Genomic DNA, 14,598 nt, shown 5'->3' with positions numbered 1-14,598 from the left:
CTTGACATGAATAAAGGTGGTCTAGGAAGAAGAGTTTCACTTCAAAGTAGACCTTAGGTAATGAATAGAGCGAGCCATCTAAGGCAGAGTCCCATCATTCCCCCTCTGAGTTCAAAGAAAGTCCTGGGAAAACATACTTCTATCACAAGCAGACCCTTGGTTTTACTAGTGTGACTCAAGTGACACTTTAGTGCCGCTAACGTGACTACCTCCCTTTTTGCACCCTTGGTACAGAGCATCATAGTGGGAATAAGTTGGTGGTTTGTTGGGTTTTTTTTAACTATCTTTCCAAAATGTCTTATGCTGTACAAGTCGGATTAGAAAAGGTCAATCAGTAGCCAAGAAAGGAATATTCATGCTACACCTAAAGTCTAAGAAGTATTTTCTGGGCAGAAGTTTCTGGTTCATAAAGCAGAAGATGCAGCGGTAACTCTCCCAGACCTTGCCTTATTAAAATGATGGCCCACCACTGAAGTGAAACGAGTACTTTACTAAATACTATGGGTCTAAATCAGGCAATGATGCAAAAGGCAAGGTAAATTAGATAACTACATATTAACTTAAACTCTTTTCTGCCTACTTACCTTCTCTCTGCACATATATTTAGCACTGCTGTAGCTTACAGCGTGAGAAGCTGAAAGTGCAAAGGTGAGTCTGATCAATACGTTTGTTCACGTATCAAAAGATGGATTTTCAGTGGAACATTTTAGGGGAAAGGATGGCATTATCCAAGTAAAATTTTAACTTTCTATCAACAAAAAAAAAACTCCCTTCCACAAGAAAAGTTTTCTGTGGGTAATTTCAATGGGCAGACAGCAAACATAACCAGTTAATATTAGGAATTAGGGCTCCTTGAATACACGCAATGAGAAAAAACACGTAAGCTGTAATAGTGCAGATTCTGTTTAGCTGAATGTAAATGCATTAAAAGGAAAACAAAACTTTCCAAATGGGTTAAAACCCAACCCACTTCTCATGCCTGTCCTGAAGCAACAAACAGACTGTATTGACCGCAGTATCACTGTTTCGGTTCATTTGGACAAGGCTTAAGTTCATGCAAACAGATGTAGGATACTCTACGCCAGAGGAAGGGAATGCATCTTACACAACTCGATGTACCACTTCCAAATGTGACCCTATTTGAAAGGCAGCTTATCTTACACCGCAGATTAACACATCCCATCAGATATGCGCCCAACTGGTTTGGTGCCTCATGTTTTGGCACTTTACCTGATCTGATTAAGTCACTCGCTAGCTTACACTGGTGCGCTGTGAAACTCCTTCAAGAGTTAGGAGATTGCCAATAAAAAATTAACACTGGCACTTCTATACATAAGCATATCTGAGGAATCAACATCGGCTCTTTTGTAGCAACTGTGTTAGAGAACAAGCTAAACAAACAACTAACAATGAACAACCGAGCCCATGAATTTATCCTCATTTCCTGCTCACCAACTGCTTGCCAAGATACTGTTGTTGCCTTTGGTGTACTTCGTATTGCAAATCATTTGCCAAAATATTTCTGTGGATGCTTCCGGATTTACAAATCGGTGGTCAGACTTCTTCCCTCCCCCTCGCCCCCTTCCAAACGTGATACTTGAATTTCGTACGGCTGCTTTGACTGCAGAAAGACAGTGCGCCACGCAACACGTTTCTGTGCCTTGACTGGAGGAGGCTAATTTCAAAAATGAAGTTGCACACACTAAGTACCACAGCTGCAAATTTAAAAGAATGGAGAGGGTGGAGAAGAAAGCAAAGCATCTACTGTTGACTTAAAAATTCTTACTACTGCAAACATTCTTGCTGGTAAACTCATTTCCCAGAATATTTATGCAAACAAAAGGAGTTCTAGTACAACCAGAGCAAGTGTAATTTAACATCTGAATTAATGTTTATCATGTTTCAACTTTTCAGTATTCCCTTGCTTCTACTCAGACGTGAAATTCTTCTGGTGTGTACATACTAATGTGTTTCAGCAGCTTCCAAATAATTCGAATTTTTGAATGTGCTGGTGGCTTCCACATTGGTACAACATTGCCTCCAAGGTGGAAAATGGGGGAAATTGGGAAAAAGATAAGACAGCCCTTTGCAAATACTCTCTCTCTAAAATCTAGCCCAGGCTGTTGGCTACCTTCTGATTTCAACCAAAATATATCCCTGGACCACTGTTATTCCTGAGACCCGTGGGAAGCCCAGGACGAGATGTCTTATACTATATAGTTTAAGACAACATGATGGTTGTCTTTATCAGAAATTAGACTGAATCACAGATCTGAAAACACATGTTGCAACCACACCACACTTCTGAACATGAGAACAGCCTATGTGAGGAACCTGGTTTCTTTGAACCAATTGACTAAAGCACCCTGTATTTTTCCTTCCTAGTCCAAACCCAAAGATTTGTAGCATAGCTCAGCGCTGGCAACTTAAACAAACTATAGCATAGGATGAGATCTCAGAACATGGGACATCGGCTTTTCGAGAAATCACGAAAAGGGAGCAACAGCAGCATTGTCAAGGATATTCCCCAAAACTCAACAGTTTTCTTTAAAAATGGCAACGCTCACGGACATTAGAAAATGGATCGATCCTTGGAGGCTGGACAGCAGGTCAAAGCAACAACTTTGAGGAAGATCAAAGAAAATGCTGAAGGTTTTGACCATCAGCGTCCTCTACCAGACGCTGGCAGGGCTGAAGGGTTAAGAAGTTAATTCAAACCAAGTTACCTAAATCCTGTTTGTCCTCCTTTCTGGAGCTCTCAATTCAATTCTAACAGAGCCTCGGCATAATTATCTTCTCCCATAATAACATTTCCCAGTTTCTCCTTTTGAAGAAGACCACCACAGCATCACCACCAGCAGAAGGGAGTATCTGAATGTCTCCTCATCGTGGGTTACTTGCACCAACATGTGATGGATGCTTTTGATCACTGCTCCAGCAGGTCTTCCTGCTGCCGGGAGCAGGAGGAGCCTCAGCTCCCACCTTCCCAGCCAAGGGGATGGCGGTGCATGGACGACCAAAAGCAAGCTAAAAATGCCTGGCTTTGCCCAGGAATTCAGGACAGCTGGCACTAAGAAGTCTTGCAGATGTGGAAGAAAGATTTTCACAGCTTTGCCCACAATAAAAATCAAGTGAAAGAGGAGACTTGCGTGTTTGGGATAAAGGAGGGGCAACCCTCCTCCCGTTCCGAGTCCAAGATCTGGAAATATGACCTGTCACCCAGATGAGCTCCAGGAGCCCTCTAGCATTTTGCAGAGCAAGTATCAGTTGGTGCAGGATGCAGAATCATTGTAAGTTGTACTTTCGGGGGGGTTGATTCCTTTTAGTGCTTCCAAATCCTCTAGAGAGGAGAATAAAGAAAATCCTCACTGGTTTTAGCCAATCATTTCCCCTTTTTATGTTTTCAGCAGCCTAGTTTTGTACCCATCTGCCCTCTCACTATAGCCCTTTCTAAAACCGGACAAGCTACCCGCATGGGAGTACGGGCAAGGAGCCAAATTAACCCCACGCTCCTCTGAAGGCAAAAATCTCATAACCATGGAGGGATGAGAAAAGACATGAAATCCACTTGCTTTAACCTTAAAAAGTTTTCAGCCTGTAAAATATTCACACTGAAATAAAACTTATAGAATTAAGCGGTGTGATAGTATTTTTCCATCAAAATAACATCCTTGAAGTGATGGGGACTATTTTTCTCAGCTACATCCAGATATAAAGTGCTTCCTTCAAATACCTGCCTCCCATAAATTCTTTTATACAAATAACAGCTTTGCAAACTAGACTGCACATTGCTTATTACAAGTTTTCTTGTTTAATAGAATGGCATCAGGTGATCAGTAAAGATGCAAAATCCAGATAATAAAAGAAAAAAAAACCCTTTCACTTTTACTGTAAAGTAAACGTCTTTCAGCTACGTCTTTTACTTTCTGCTCAGTCTCCCATTTCAGTAAGATTTAATCTCTTCAGGAAATTGTTTTAAAAGCAGTTAAAAATAATGATTAAATTATGGGATTTACATGAAAGAAATCCTTGGCCCATTCATTTTTTTAAATCATGGCAATTTGTTTTTTAAAAGGTGTTTGAAGTCCTTGAATCTACCTCTTGGCACCATTAAAAAAAATAGTGGGTTATAATCCCCTAATGTGCTTAAATAAAGCCTTCAATAGTTTAAATTGTTATTAAACATCTTTTGGGATTATAATTTTATGGCTTTTTTTGCCTGATTAGATGATGAACGTGAAGATCATCAAATACTCATCATATAACAAACCAATTACATCGTATAATCCCCAAAATGAGGTTTGAATATCGACGTTTTAAATTAAGCTGGATTTAAAGGATGCAGAGAATTCATAATGAGCAAACAAAACACTTGAAAAGACACCCCCCAAACTCCCTTCTACTTTTGAACCAAAAGGTACCATTGCTGGGACAAAAGCATAACATGGGCTGAAGGAGAAACTAATCCCGTTGCCACAAATTAATTTTCACAGATCTGGTCATAGGCAAGATTATTCTTTCCTCCTTCCCTTCCTCCAAGCTTTTCCATTATTTTGCAATCCCTGCTGAGGGCTATTTGTTACAGTGAGATCTGCTTGAAAAACGGTGGTGAGATCTGATCCCTGAATGTGAACTGATCCAGGAAATAATAAAATAAAATAAACTACCAAAAAAAAAAAGAGGGCCCTTAAAATGTTGTCGTGCTGCAGCACGCTCTGAAATTATCCTGAGGGCAACTCTCTGGAGCTCAGCTCCAGCCCAGGACTGGTTCACCCCAGTCCCTCCTCTAGACCCTGCCATGGCATTTGATGTTCATCTGATGTCACCCCACAAGCCTCTCCTGATTTTTGACTCAACTTTTCCAGTTTGAGGATGCCCTCACCTCTTCACCAAACTCAAGTTGTCTTTTTTTTTTTTTTCCCAAATAGTAACAAGACATTCCTTCCACCTCAAATCTACAGCAAAATCCTAAAAATAGATTTCACAAACCTCAAAATTTACAGGCTGCTGTCATAATCCACCATCAAATAATTTCAACACGCTCCACAGCTACATTTTGCGTAACTAATGGCCAACCTGGGCAGCTCTTCCAACCCATACATTTAATCAAAATTAAATCAGAATAGCAAATAATTAAAAATAAATCCTGCAAAGTGTCAAGTTTAAGTCCGGTCACCATTTTTGCTATTGTTTTAGCTGAAAATTTTTTTTTGTTGTTATTATTCCAAGGGGAAGACAAAAAAAAAAAAAAAAGGACAATTTGGACGAATTTATCCCCTGAAGTGTTTCAGAGTATACTGCCCGCATCCGCAGAGGACAGCACTTGCTGACTCTTTGAGCATACATCAACTCAGTTCTGCACATCAGTCAAAATACTGGGAGGGTTGCAGCATGACACTGAGTGGGAACTATTGCCCAAACACTTCAAGAACTAAAGAGGCTATGGCCTGGCAACTGATTTTTTTTTTCTTCAATAAAGAAAAAAAAATAATTTCCTTTCTAAGTGGGAAACACGAACTAAGGGACAAACCTTAGGAAAGGAAGTACAAAGGACAAACCTTAGGAAAGTACATAAAGGAAGACTTAAGACTCTTGGAGATGGAGTAACTGCATAGAAGGAATTAAACCAGCCTATACGCTTTTTAAAGATTATATTAGTCCAATATTTATTTTAAATCTTTCCAATCATTAATCATTAGTATGACAGCCACAGCAATTACCATCTATTTTGTTTAATTCCATGCCACTGACGTGTAGTAATACTACAATTGTGAGAAAATTAAAAAATTGCCTTTGAAAAGGAGGGCTCCCAACTAACATGCCAATTAGGAAGCACCAGCAGTTAAGGGAATGCTGGATTTTGCACTTAACCACCACTCGTTTCTTTCCTGCCGTTTTCCAGATGGGAAAGTGAAGGCAGGTTAAGCACTGGGGGCAAAAGGGAACTATTGCCTGCCCTGACACGTCCCCTGCCTGAACAGAACCACCTCCTTGTCTCTCCTCACCTCCTGCTTTAGGGAGGACCTTGTGCCCACCCTAGGGAAGACCAAATCAGTAATAATAAATAAATAAATGACGTGGGATCTTCAGTTTCCTCGGCTGACTGCTCCTCAGGATGACCTTCCTCCCACAGCGAGGAGCCCAGCTGGGGACACTGTCATGCCTGTGTGTAGGGTTATAAGAGCAGTGATGAGGTCCAGAGACCCTCAAAAATGAACTGGGGTCTTAATTCCTTCAGTCTCGTGTCCCCCTACTCCTCAACTCTGATTGCAGCCATGAGTTGGACCTGGAGGTTTTTTGCAGAGAGGACAGCACCCCAGGCAGCTTATCAACATGTTATATTGCTCTAGCACTAACTGTAGTGTTAACTCTTCCCCATGTTATCAACGCGCATGCCTGGAGGACATCTCCCTCCATGCAGGAGACCCACCGCTCTTCTGGATGCACAAGTTCTCTGGTGCCTTCTCACTCCAGCGAGAGCACTCCCCGCTGAAACACATGCTTCGAAGAGCCTACAACAGACATGTTTTAGTTTGGGGAAACTGTCCCTGACCCCACCTAGGGGGGTTTGAAAGGTCTGTCTCAAGGTCGTAGCTGGAGAAGGTTGGACTGGGTAAACCAATTCTGCTTTACTTAACTGATCAGATGAGCCTGCAGCTACCGTGACGCTGCCAGAAGAAGAGAAAGCTGCCTTGCAATAAATCTGCATGCTTCACCTGGCTGGAATGGATCTTAAGCCAGATGGATCTCAAGGGGATGCGATAGCAAACTTTAGGTCGGTGCTACAAAGTAGAAAATGCACTGGGGGGGTTCTTTCTTTATCTGAGCCTTCCAGAAGAGACCACCTTACAAAAGCAGAGGTCCGGGTGGTGTCTCTCAGGGGCAGCTACCAGCACTGCAGCAAGCTCCACAGGCACTCACGTCTTCTCTTTTGCACACCATGACTGCACAGAGAAGAGTGAAAAGCCACTTGCACCCTATGTCTAATCTGGATGCGATAGTGATAGGGTCCGTTCTCTGGTCTTGAGACTGTGCATGAAGTCAGCTGCAGGGTCAGGTCAAGTCCAGGTAGCTAAATTCTCAATGCAGGGTGGCTCCTGCCAGAAAGTCTTTCGAGAGTCATCCCTGCTATTTTATACCATGCTCCCAGGAATGGGTTTGGAAGGTGGTAGCTGGCCCAGGCTAAGGGCACGCTGGAGACTGCTCAAGCAGTTTGACAGGACAGACCGTCATGTTCCTGTGCCCAGGCCAGGTTGATGTTTAATTTAGTAGCACAAACACAGCAACAGGCCACTTCCAGGAAAAATATTAAGAGAAACATTTTATTTTTAATAAAATAAATTTTTAATTCGTAATTCCTTAGCTGGGAATTACAGGGACAGACATGCACTTGCTTAGTCTCCCCTGGTGTGCCTTGTCCTGGCTACAGAGCTTCCAGGGCATCTCCTCAAACCAGAACCTAAACCAGCTGCATCAGGTTGGTGTGAGCATCGTTGCTGGCACAGCATCCCTGGACCATTTTGGAGGCAGATGTCCTTAACCTCACATCTACCTGCAGAGACACACTAGGTGTCAGGTTGTCTTGGGTAAGGACCTAGAATTGGGGAGCCACCAAAACCAAAAGGGACCTCAGCTGAAGGCACTAGGGACAGGGCTAAGGAGCTGGCAAAGCTGGGGCACGGCTGACCTGGAGTCTGCCAAAGAGAGAGATTAACTTGGAGACATCCGAGGCCCTCTCCGGCCTCGGAGGAAGAGCGCTCCGGCATGAAGATTCATTCATAGCAACCCAGGACAGCGCGGGGCAGGATTCCCCGCCTGATCCCCGTGCTGACAAGAGTCACAACAGATATCTGGTTTCTTGGCTCAAGGCGGGGACAGAGGGGCGATGTGCGTGACCGCTTCCTCCCGTTTACGAGTACACCCTTGGCAGGGCTCCTGCCGGGACCGGGCAAGCTGGCCAGCTTCTGCTTCCGCCCTGACCCTAGCTACAGGCTGGGAAGAGTCAACCGCTGGGATTAGAGGCAAGAGCCATTCTTCGCCACCACCTGCGGACCCCCAGCACCCCCGTATCCTCCTGGCACAGAAAAGCTCGGACAGAAAACCTGGGGCCAACGGCCCACGTCCCCGCGGTGGATGAAACACAGTGACAGATCACCACAATTTGATGACAAAGAATGGCATTAAAAACACTTCTCTAAATGCTAACCTTAGAAGGTGTGGTGCACAATATAAAGCCTTGAAAGAAGCTCTAGCATCTAGCTTAACCCCACACACCTGTCCAGAGCTTTGATTTCTAATCCCAGGCATAAAAAAATAAAAAATATAGGTAGCTGTGGCAACAGAAATTGCTGTGCATCCCACCACCCCTTTATAACGTTAAATACAGGGGTAACTTACACTCTGGGAATGAGAACGTCTCAAAGAAAAAAATTATACTTTGCTGTTAAACCAGATACATTCAGACCTTTCATTGTGAAGCTTCTGACGATCTCTGACAAACATCTGAATAAGGTCTTTGTTTGCTTTTTGCTTTGTTTTTAATCTCCCCAGTTATTTTCCGTGGTTCTCCGGAGCACAGAACCCAGGGCCGAACACTGCCGTCTGCTCCGAAGCAGCGATTCCCACGTCAGCTACGCGGAGCTGCGGGGCAGGACAGGTCTCCGAGGTTATTAGTATAAGCTTAGTCACACTCTGCGGTGATGTCCTGTTAACAACTGCGACTCGAACCAAAAAAACAAATCTAAAAACAACACACACAAAAAACACCCCCCCAAAAAAACATAAAAACATACGCTCCATGCTCTGCCCCTGGCAGCTAGCAAACGAGGCAACAACAACAACTCTGCTCGGAAAAGTTCCCTGAGCTGCCTGTCAGCAACATCATACGATTTTACTTTTTTTTTTCTTTCTATGACTACTACAACTATGACATTTTCCATGTTTTATTTTGCATATGTGATCTAGAGTTCACTTACTGTTAGATGCTGGAACAGCCATGCCCTCATGATATTTGTGGCTACTTTGGGAAAGATGCCACGCTTTTTATGTCGCTTTTTGTCCTTATCTGGATCATCATCATCACCTGTGCTGGGGGAAGCTACACTGTTGTCCAAGCCGTCACCTGTAAATATAGTGAATCAAATTTTGACTTATGCTACCTTTATATACTTCAGCCGAAGCCTGGCTTTGGGTATAAACTGCATGAATATTTAAATGAGGTATAAATTCTTTAACACCGTAATTCACCGGGGGTTGAGGGGACGAGGGGGAAGAGACATGGGGAGAGGGAGGGTTTCAGGACTGTGTCGGCCCCATTCTGATTCATCCTGAAGGACAGTGTGGCTATTTCTGCCATCGTAACCCGAAACAAAAAGTGCTTAAAAAAGAAAACAAAAAATCTTGCAAGCATCCAGCTTGCAAAGGTGGAAACGGTGGCTTTTCTTCATACTTAGTGACTTCCCGAAAATTCACCCCAATTAGCTACTTTGGTTGAGATGGCAATTAGGAAAGGATTGGTGGTGTCCCATCCTCATGATCACCTTGCTCTGGGATGCGAAAAGTGGGGTGAACACAGCTCTCTTGCAACATCATATTTTCTCTCCAAATTCAAAAATAACCAGAGGACTGGAGCGTTGCTTGTGTTAAGTCTCTTATAGATATGTGACTTCTCCTGACTTTTTGATGGGAGGTGGGTAGCTAACTGGCCTCCCTTCTTCCCAGCCCCAGCCTAAAGAAATTCATACTGGGTTAAGTAGGTACCAATTTGACATACACCGTAGGAATTAACACCCTGCTTTGTGCCGGTGTGCCATATCCGTACTAGGTGTCCGCTCCTGTTAAAAAATGACTCATCCAGAATGAATTTCCTTAATGCAGAGAAGGTCTCAGACAGTTCTCATCACATTAGCAACATATCTATGGGAGGACATAACCTCGTAGCAGCCGACTTGGGTCTGGGCTGACTGGCTACTGGTCAAAGGAAAACAAAAGTTGCAGCGCCCGGCGTGTTTCACGTGCAATTTTTGTTTTGAACCCTGAAAGCAGTTTATAAACAAGTCCACAGAGCAAACCAATCTTCGCATTCTCTGCATGTGGATTGAACAGCATATCCTGGCTTCCAAGGACATTATATGTTTGTAGCAATGTGGAGTTGTGATGTTATTAGGCAAGTGTTTTTTATGCCCCTGGGCAAGAATGATCAAGAAAGTCATCTGGATTGGGCTGAATCAAAACTATCTCTGTTAGCGATAAAAATAAAAAATAATTTTAAAAAAATAAATACGTAGACTGTCAAAATTATGATTTGTTAAACAGCTTTCAGCACCAAAAAAAAAAAGAAGTTATTATTAGTGTTATATTTTTAGTATCTTACTGACTGTGGCAAATTTATAATTGTCCTTATGACTTGGCCTGGGTCTTTAATGGAACGGTAACCTTGAGTAGTTATAGAAACCAACAAGATTTTTATGAAGAAACCAGATATCCAACAAACTCTTTGAAAGCCCAGTATGTAAAAAAGGGCTTTTATATAGAGAAGCAATTCACCATATAAATAATAATTCATAAAAGAAACATGAGCAAAGGAAACAACTCAACAGCATTTAAAATTCCACGGGCTAATCCACTCTCTGTCTGCGAGAGGCAAACAAGGAAAAGAAAAGTATTACGCATTCATTGATTAAAAATGAAAAGCTTCTAACCTAATGACACTGCCTTTCACCACCTCCCTGCAATCGTCCACCCGCCCTCTCTGCCCCCCCCCCTCATTTTTTTTAAAATACGCTCTCTCCTCATCGCAAACCCCCTTCAGATTAATTTAGCAGCCATCGCCTCGTGCCTGACGGGAGGAGGACTCATTGATAATTTATGGAAATATCTACTATAATCCAAGGGAGAGGACTTTTTTTTTCCAGCTTTGTGCATCAATAGATAATCAAGGCCTTCAAGCAGCCTTAGCTTCCCATTACCTCGGGCAAGAGAATTCCTGAAAGCATGCCTCCGGGGCACCTGAATTATATCCTCCATTAGGGGAGGAAAAGCTTTCTGCATTCCACCTATAACACTCCCCAGAACCTTTCCTGTTTATTTCTGCTCTATGAAAGCAGAAGCATTAGGAACAGGATTTTTTTAAGTGAAGACTTATGTAGATACAATGGAGAAACCTTTCAAGCACGAGCCAGATCACCTCCTTCAATCCTTGGCGGTGACCTATCCCAAATAAAAGGTTTCTGTTACATCATTAGCTCAAGCCAAAAACAGCCTCGGCTTAATGCACAGTTTGTTCTTCCTACTGTTTTTAGGCAAATACTGCTACTTTACTCCCATCTGGGAGGGAAATTACACTGCTGGGCTGTAATCTAAGACAAGATTTTCATTGGAAGCAAATGCTTTCAATCCAGTGTAAATACTGGTGCATGTTCAGAAAAGCCTAAAACAATAAACCCTGGCCCCGTCCAACGCAAGTTAGAGAAAGTGAAAGGCAGGGAGAGGATAAGCAAGCACCCAGCTATCCTAAGAGCAAACGCTTCGCTAGACTTTTATAAATTGTTTAACCTCTTCCACTTTTTTTAAATGGAAAATTGATCCCGTAAAGACTGAAACCACAGAGAGAAGTCTAAATGGTCAATTGTGGATTTCAGTATTTCCATCTACTTTGCAACTCGATACGCTCACCTCCGTGAGGTCTCCAGAGATCCTCTCCCCTCCTCCCCTTCCCCCCCCCCCCCGCCTCCTCTTTTCCTCTTTTTAAAGATCACTAAACAAACTTGAAGCACCGCTGACCAGCCACACGGTAGCAGCTACGAACCGCATTTGTAAAATGTCAGCGGCGACTCCGTTCCTGAAGTTGACTTCTCCTGCCGCCAAATGAAGGCGAACTGAAAAGGTGGAAATAATCATAGAAATGATGCTAGTCCATAAACAAGCTTACAGCCTCATTAGTATAGCGGGAGGCTCCACTGGGTGATTTATGCTTGTTTTGCTGATGCCATGAGGAAATGCCATAGGGCAACTTTAGCCAGCTGCTAATGGTTTCTGACAGCTTCTTAGCAACTAGCGCAAGCAACGCCGTGGCGTTTGCTAGTGACAGAAACCGAAAATGTCATATTATCTGCCCATGTGTCACAAAGTCCGTGTGGCAATTAACTAGTGGGCCAGTGACTGAGGGGCCAGAGGCTCTGCAGAATGGCCCGTGGCTATTCGGGGGGCAGAGCAGGCTCACCGCTCGCCTTCACGCCGCACATATGCGCGGCCGTACACGCGATGCGCGGCACACTCCCTCCGCCTCGGTCGCCCGTGAGTTCGGTCCACGCGGATCCTTTGTCCGTGGCGAAACTCCGGCTCACGTTCTCTTTAGGCGCGCCGTGACATTATCAGAGGAATGGCCAGTAATCCGTCTTGATATGATGGTTGGAAACAGCACTTTAATTGGCAATACCTGATTCTCTGGTTTGAAGCGCTGGATCCGAAGGTGCTAGCTGTTTTTCTGCTCGCGCGCAAATTAGTCTAAAAGGATTTAAGATCACTGAAGCAGACTCGTTGCCTGTCAAATCGCTGGGAGTGCAGCGACTCTGCACAGCAACTAGATGCTATTTAAAAAAAAAAACAAAACAACAACAACCACCACCAACCCAGAGCCTGTAAGGAGCAGGAGGAGAGCCCGGGCACCGCGTGCTCCTTCCCCAGCGAGCGAAACCAAGCGCTATATGTCAAACTGTCAAACCTTTCAGCGTGGCCGTTTGCCCTTTCAAATAATATTTGAGAATTGTTTTTACACAAATTTTTATAGGCCGCGGTCTAGTGAAAGAGGCCAACCAACAAAGAAAGGAATTTGTACTACAATTCGTCCGTGGACGATTTCTTGCCGGACCTGGGCTGATCCCCATGGAGCGAGGCAGGTGACCTGTGGCAGCTCCCCGGCTGTTGGGGAGCTCCGATTTCAAACGTCCTCGACTCCGGCGTCCCAGAGTTGCCTATTTAAGCACACCCAGGCATTTAGGCTGTGCTATCTTGTTCCTTTCAAGACAGGATAAAGCGGCATTTATCGTATTCAGCCCCGCTGAATGGGTCAGGCCGGCCGTGCCAGCGGGGGCTCCTCTCTCTGCATCCCCCTCCCCGTCGCCATCACCTCCTACGACTTCCTTTCGCCTCCTACTCCCCCAAAACTCAGAGGGCAACTGGTTACAGCAGCTTCTCGAGTGGGTAACGCTCTCTCTGTCCCGGATGATCTGTCAGAAACCTTTGTTGGCAAAATAGGTGCTTCTGGAGAGCAACTTGGCACATGCACTCGCCTTCGGGGGCAGCGGCCGTTGCGGGAATTAGGTGGCCAATTCAAAGTCTCCTCCTTCGCTTCTGCCCTGAATCGAAATGAAACGTCACCGCCCTGCGATGCTGGAAAGGCATAGCTAGGCAACTTTAAGCCACCCAGCTCCTAAATCCATCCTCAGACCTCTTAACAGAGAGATTGCTCAGATACAACATAAATAGTCCCGAGCCCAAGCCCGCGCTGTTTCAGAAAGGTTGGAAACTCAGATGTCCAAAGAACGCCAGCCCTTTGCTCGACTAGAAAATCCACGGCTTTGCATGTGGCTCTCGAGACTCACACCCTCAAATGATTTGAAGTGACTTGAAATCTCAATAGCAAAGTACCCAATACAGTTTTTCTACAAGTATCTTCACCAGATGCAACAGGTTATTTCTCACTGCATGTAGCCCTGTACTGGCATCAAATCTGTATTTGGAGCACAAATATTTTTATATCAAAGCAAAATATACTATTCCTAAAAAAAAAACCAGCTTCCCACACCTCTGTCACAAGATCTGAGAGAGGTTTCGGGGTCCACAGTTCAATTTGGTGGGAGGGGGCAAGAGGAGGGCACCAGCTTCGCTGAGGTCCACCAAACCACGTGATGAACACCACCTCCCAGCTTGTACAGCCCACTTCTAGATAAGCATCTAAATCCACCGCTTTAAGGAGCTCATGGAAGAAAATGTGAAAGAAACGTACCCAGAAGCCCTGAGAAAGACCCAGGGCAACTTTTAGGGGCACCCAGGACTGGACGGCTCCATTAACATGGGACTAAATCAGTGTCCTCTAAAAGACTCAACACTCCTTAAGCTGAACTTATTTTTATGTTTCCAAGTCTCTCCCATTAAAAGCAGCTTCTGCCTCCTGGAAGAACTTTACGCTTTGCATTTACTTTTGCATTTAATAAGCTAATATAATTTAAACATCTGTTGTGTTTAGACAAAAACTATTGACTTCTGTACTGGACTTGCCATGTTTTTGGTGCTAAGAACTGAAACACCTACTATGGTGCTCCAAAGTTTGTGGGCTTTTCAGTAGTGCGATTTTATAAAAATTCTATCATAATTTTTTTTTTTACACACTTAGATATGAGTTCCTCAAATTCCTGCTTCTGCTAGCATGAGAAATCTATGTTATCTAAGCCAAATATTTAACTGTTCACTATCCCTCCACAGCTCTGTTGGCTCTTTTAACCCCTCCAAGAACCCAAATCCCTTTAGCAACCTTTTCAGGTAACCAGAAAGCAGGATTCATTAATAGCTTTAAGCAACGTAATGTACTAGAGAGATTTT

The 14,598-nt window shown here is 43.9% G+C and overlaps 1 protein-coding gene across 6 annotated transcripts in view; it reads right to left on the bottom strand.

Moving 5' to 3' along the window:
• Positions 1-14,598, bottom strand: part of MEIS1 (Meis homeobox 1) — a 110,840-nt gene that overhangs the window by 43,784 nt on the left and 52,458 nt on the right. For all 6 annotated transcript variants that reach the window (XM_086631056.1, XM_086631062.1, XM_086631069.1 and 3 more), the window contains one exon: positions 8,976-9,121. In XM_086631056.1, the coding sequence (XP_086487182.1) occupies positions 8,976-9,121 (146 nt within the window). The remainder of the gene's footprint in view (positions 1-8,975; positions 9,122-14,598) is intronic.

Source organism: Tauraco erythrolophus, chromosome 2 (assembly GCF_009769465.1).
Source record: "Tauraco erythrolophus isolate bTauEry1 chromosome 2, bTauEry1.pri, whole genome shotgun sequence".
Lineage (NCBI taxonomy): Eukaryota > Metazoa > Chordata > Aves > Musophagiformes > Musophagidae > Tauraco > Tauraco erythrolophus.
This window is presented reverse-complemented; position numbering and strand designations above follow the sequence as displayed.